Source organism: Tauraco erythrolophus, chromosome 1 (genome assembly GCF_009769465.1).
Source record: "Tauraco erythrolophus isolate bTauEry1 chromosome 1, bTauEry1.pri, whole genome shotgun sequence".
NCBI classification, from domain to species: Eukaryota; Metazoa; Chordata; class Aves; order Musophagiformes; family Musophagidae; genus Tauraco; species Tauraco erythrolophus.
This window is the reverse complement of record NC_141465.1, coordinates 66,982,214-66,988,213: the sequence shown is the minus strand read 5'-3', so window position 1 is coordinate 66,988,213 and position 6,000 is coordinate 66,982,214. Positions and strand designations below refer to the sequence as shown.

General features: G+C 34.0%; 1 protein-coding gene across 2 annotated transcripts in view; it reads right to left on the bottom strand.

Moving 5' to 3' along the window:
• Window positions 1-1,362: 1,362 nt before the first annotated feature.
• Window positions 1,363-6,000, bottom strand: part of CCDC138 (coiled-coil domain containing 138) — a 42,840-nt gene continuing 38,202 nt past the window's right edge. Inside the window, exons 14-15 of one of the 2 annotated variants that reach the window (XM_086610588.1) lie at window positions 2,670-2,808; window positions 1,363-1,534 (exon numbers count right to left, since the gene is read on the bottom strand). In XM_086610588.1, the coding sequence (XP_086466714.1) occupies window positions 1,363-1,534; window positions 2,670-2,808 (311 nt within the window). Of the gene's footprint in view, window positions 1,535-2,669; window positions 2,811-6,000 lie in introns of both variants that reach the window. The other variant, XM_086610593.1, reaches the window with a different exon arrangement.

The following is a 6,000-nucleotide window of genomic DNA, read 5'->3' as shown; positions in this document are numbered from 1 at the left end:
GCTCCAACAAATCTATGTCTCTCTTATGGTGGGGACACCAGAACCGGACACAGTATTCAAGGTGGGGTCTCACAAGAGCAGAGTAAAGGGGGAGAATCACCTCTCTTGACCTGCTGACCACGCTTCTCTTGATACATCCCAGGATGCGGTTGGCCTTCTGGGCCGCATGAGTGCACTGCCGGCTCATGGTGAGCTTCTCATCTATAAACACCCCCAAATCCTTCTCTTCAGGGCGACTCTCAACCCACTCCGGGCCCAGTTTGTATTTGTGCCTAGGATTGGCCCGACCCAGGTGAAGGATCTTGCATTTTGACTTGTTGAAGCTCATGCAGTTAGCACTGGCCCATTTCTCAAGCCTATCAAGGTTCCTCTGGATGGCATCTCTTCCCTCAAGTGAGTCCACAGCACCACACAACTTGGTGTCATTGGCAAACTTACTGAGGGTGCACTCACTTACTGAGGGTGCACTCAATGCCGTCATCCATGTCGCTGACAAAGATGGAAGACTAAGTTGAATTTTCAAAAAGTATCCTATTTCCTATGTGCAAGAACTTCTGAATGCTGAACTGTGGCAGACAAAAAATATATTCATCACACTCAGAAAAGAAATGTAGGTACCAAGAGGCCAAATGAGGATTGCATTGCAAATTAATATAAAATACAGCAGAAACAATAAAATATAATAATTTTACATTAGGGATTACTATCATGAGGCATTTTAAGAAATGTTTTTATTTACATTTTCAGAGATATTACAACCCAAAGTTACACTAGAAATTCATACAAAGCAGGATAAAATATTTAATGTTACATAAATACAGGAAAAGATCAAACAAACAGTAAGACATTCTGTAATCAAAATAACAACAAAATTTCTCATTCAAAATATCTAGTTAAGTTAAAAAATCTGGTTTTAATCATTAAAACTGTACTAATCTCAAAGGATAATTTGGTAAAATACCTGCCTGTTACTTGTCAACGGTAAAATAAATAAATGAATTTACAAAATAAGAGTCAAAGGTAACTAAGATTCATACCTGTAAGGAAAGGTTGGTATTTCTGATCTGCTTACTCAAGGGATGCAATTCTTTAGATTGCATGAGTCATTCAGATCAGCAGCATTATTTCAATTCTTTGGAAAGTATTGAAGAAAGCTATTTAGCATATTACACAATTTTTCATTTTCCTTTTTATGAATGAGGGAAATATCAATGAGATTACACATGATACAAAGCAACTTCTGCAGTACTAAAGTTCTGCTTAATTTACTTACGAAAAACAGTAAAAAAAAAATCAAAATTTCAGGTAACATAGGCAGTTGGTATAAATTATATAGAACAATAATTAGATTGAAAGATAGTGCTAGTGACTTGTGCTTAGACTGGAGGCAAGAGAGTTACTTCTCGACAATCCCAAATTCAGCAGAATTGAATTGAGGTTTATACAGAGGAAAGCATGATCTGGATTTGTAGTCCTATGCAGTTCTTGGATCATTTGGTGAAGGGTAAACAATTCAAACATCTTCTTATTTCTTCTGCAAAAGATTTTATATAAAATAATTGTCAATTGAAAATTGAGAAGTTTCATCTAAATACTAAAGATTCTACAGAAAATTACTTTATAATGAAGAAAAACGTGCATTATATTGGGAGTTTCATATAAATCTTCTATGTCGCATATGATGCGTCTAAGCAGAAGGTTATCAGTGCATGGTGAGAAAAATCTTGGCAAAAATCACCAAAAACTATTGTCTCACTTGAGTAAGTGGTATTTAAATGTAGTGTAACGAAAGCTCAAGGACAGGCTCTAACAGAGTTTCACTAATGTGCAATAAGATTTCAGAAACAATAAATAAAAAATTTAAAATAATTAGGATTTCTGATTAAATTTTACTTCTAGGATATTTCCAATGTAAGTTATGATTTATATTAGTTTATTTTATAGGAAAACATACGGCTTTTCCTAGAATTCAATTTTGTTCCTAATAAAGTCTAATAAAATTCTCAGTTTTGTCAACAACTTTAAGTCTAATGTAAAAATTGGCTCAGTTTAGATATCTGCTTTTATAAATGAAACAATCCCATTAAGTAATGCACCAAAGTTGCTCAGCAACACATTACTACAGATATGGTGAAGACCTTTGTTACAATAAACTAATAACTGGTAAGCAAAGGGAACACATTTTATAAAGATTAACATTCCCAAAAGGACTTGAATGGCTCAAGACTTTAAATTTTGTTTTTGAAGGAAATGATAACTGATGAAACTTGAATGCAAGTCACAGATAAAACTAAATTTTCAAAAGAGATTACTACCAAGTACCCGAGCAAAACTGAAGGTCAAGGGGAAAAATAAGGGTTCTCTTCTAAGCATTTTTGTCATCTGCATACGTAAGGAATATTTCCTCTTTAGGCTAGTTATTTGGTGTGGGTTGTTTTTAGTTTGAGTTCTGTAAACTGAACTGGAATTATAAGCAAATTGAGAGTCTAGTCTTACGCATCTGTGACACAAAGTTCAAATTTAACTGTTAATAGAGAAAGTCTAGCATTGTCTATCATGGAATAAATAAACTGCAAAAGGAGATAAGTTTTTGAAAAAGGAGAAAGATAATGGTCCCCAAGTTTGCTGATCTAATAATAACTAATAGAATAATGGTAATAAAGGATTACTTTATTCTGGAGAGTTTCTGCAGTATAACGCAGAGCTTTTCCAAAATCTGAGTATCTAGCTTAGAACTTCGAAGCAATACAGAGCAAGTACGGAAGAAGGATTCGTTACTGCAGGCTTCCAGGAAAGGCTGTAAGGATCCTGTAAATGAAAATAATTTAAAAACTGTATCACAGAGCTCAGTGCAGGGAAAAACAAACCAGCTATTGATACCTTTAAAGGGCATTAAATGCCTCATGTTGTGCAACTATTAGAACAATGAAATAATTCACTTTATGCTGAGAATGTGATGCAAAACTCAGGTAAAACTATGAACTGAAAAAATGCAAATTCCTAAGAGCTCTGACATTATCGACTCTGGTATTAAAACAAGGCCTATTCCCTTGAGAACGAAGGAAAACAGGAAACAGAACAATTTTAAACTAAAATATAAATTCTTATCTTGAACATGTTTATTCAATGCTCATTTATCATGGTTCTTTCCTTTTGATCATGTGAGGGGAACATTAAACCATGCAAAAAGACTCACAAGGAAATATTTTAAGCTGTGGCAAATGACATGGATGGGGACAGTACATGTAGAAGCTACCGTGATACCTGACAGCCTTCATTATCAAAATACTGTCACTGTACTCTCTTTCAAGACTGGCAAAATAATAAATGAGAGGTAAAAGTAAGAGCTGGATATGAAGTGTTAAATACCAACAAAACTCCCTTAAAACAGTGGATGAATTTTTAAGTCACATTGTATAACACTTCCCTCTATCCTGTTCCCCAAAATCCAATCACTTCAGAATAAGGTTAAATCTGTTCACTTTTTATCTTGTTCTTGTTTCTGATATTACAGATTAATTTATAGCAAAAACATAAAAAAAATAAGTAGCAATTTATGTTTTTTAAAAAAAGAATAGTCTTTCATATAGCACAAAGCATTTGCATTAGAGGAATACAGATGTGAGGAAAATATTTTAATGTTTAAATAATGTTTAAAATATTTAATGTGTTATACTTAATAAGAAACTGCAACATGAAAAATAACAGCATAAACCAATAAACACAGACATTAAAAAAATTCTTTGCACATATGCTGAATACTGTAATTTGTAAATAGGATGTCAAGATGGCTTTCATCAGTTCAAAAAACACTGGATGTATCTTTTGGTCAAAATTTTTGCTTTCCTTGTCCAAGGACATACACTTATCAAGTGTAACAAGTAGCCTTGGAGTGAATTCAAGGTTTTAATTTATTTCAGGAGGCTTACTGATACAAAATCAGAAGAAACGCTACAGAAAACTGTTTGGAATGGGGTTTGAAAGAAATAAAATAATCAACTTGGCAATTATAGTCAGCCCGAGAGCCTAAACAATTACATTTTCTCAGAGGTAGGCATTTATACTGCATATTGAAAAAGGACGCAGTAATTCCTGGGCCTTACTGTTAGGAAGAAGATCTTTCAAAACCTGTATTTTTTTTCAAAACAATGGCATGTCATTTGGCTACACGGACAAATGACTCTACTGTCCCCACAACGCTGACTACGTCTTACATCATTACACTATACAGTGGAGTCAATGGAATTTGTGGGCCTTTGCTGGTTTACACCACCAGATGAAGAGACCAAGAAACAGCAAATGCCTTTAGCACAGATCAGAGCAGCTCTGGCTACATGTAATCTTTCCTCTCTTTTCAGTGGAGGTGCTTTTGGAAGAATTGACTTAAAAGGCTGGATTCAACTGGCAGAATCCACAAAATACGCAATAGAATGTGTAGATGGAAACCATACAGATGCCGGATAATAGACTTTGGTCTAAAAAAGCAGTAAAAAACAAGGTGACAACTGTGGTACTGTGAAGTTTGCAAAAGGCAGGCAGATGACTTGTGGTTTGCACAGCTGAAGTGTCCTCTGTTCTTTACACAAAGCAACACAAAACAATAATTATTCCAAGAGACATACATTATCAAGGCAATAGATGGCTATAAATTAATTTATTTTTCTGTTTACTGCCACTTCTGTGTTTCTTGCATTCCTTCTACGATGTTCAATCCACCTATGATTTTACACATACTCTCCTCTCACTTTTGGTACTATTTCCAGTTACAATTTGCTGTCTCAAAATTGTAACAGTAATAAATATAAAACCAGAATAAAAGTCAAATAGAAATGTAAGCAGTAATCAGTGAAAAATATACTGAAAAAATGAAAAGTACATATATATTTTTCTTCTGTGTCAGTAAAGATACTATTTCTCATCTTATTTTAGCTTATGGTCTTCAACCAAGGATAGAACGCTATGACTGAATTGATGTATTGAGTATCACTGACAGCTTCTAAGACAAGAAAAACATCATGGATACTGGAATAGTGAACTAAGACTGCATTTCTACAAACCTGGAGATACCACAACACGTTAAAAGAAAATTAATTGACGATTGGAAGTTACAGCAGAATTTCTAAAAGGAACAAAGAAAAGGGCACAGTCTCCTTAAGATGAAAAATAAGGTTTATGCTAAAGAAATGCATTTTCTACATGTGCATAAATATGTATTTATATAAAGTAGATTCATATAAAGAAACCATTTGCCATATATGTTTGAATTTACCTGAAAATGCCTCTTTATCAAATATCATAAGGACCCAGTAGAATGCTGATTTCATACACACACACACACAAAAAAAAAAAGACGAGAAGAATATATTTTCTAAGGAAAATTTAACTTGAGAATGGGGGACTATTCTAACTCAATAGGTAACAGAACTGAACAAATTTGTCAGGAATCCAACAAGAGAAGTCACTATTGACTGCATCTGCCCTTGGTATGTGCAAACACAGTCCCCAGGATATAGTTACTCAGGGCATACCACTTTTAATATTTCTTTTAACATTTCTCTACTTTCACTGCAGAAGGTATTATTTCTCAGAAATTGTGACATCAAAAACTCAGCACTGTCTGTCAATTACAGCTAGTAGAAAATCCTTACATGGGTTCACAGTATCTGCTAAATTTCAATTTCTTTGCACAGATAAATTTCTATATTTCTATACAGACAGCAACAAGAGATAATCTTCTCTAAAGCAAGACAAATCTACGACTACAAATTATGTTATTCTAACTTTATAGAAATTCCACAGAACTTTACAACTTTATGGAAATTCTTCTACAGTTTGCTACAGTTCTGACAAATGACTGCCTACTCCCACAAAACAGAAATGGTCCTATCGATCTGCACTGCACCACTGATGAAGTCTGTTTTAACAACAAAAACTTTAAACAGTATCTCTTACTTACCAAAGATGTTTATCAGAAAGGTAAGAAAAGTGTAAATAAATGTG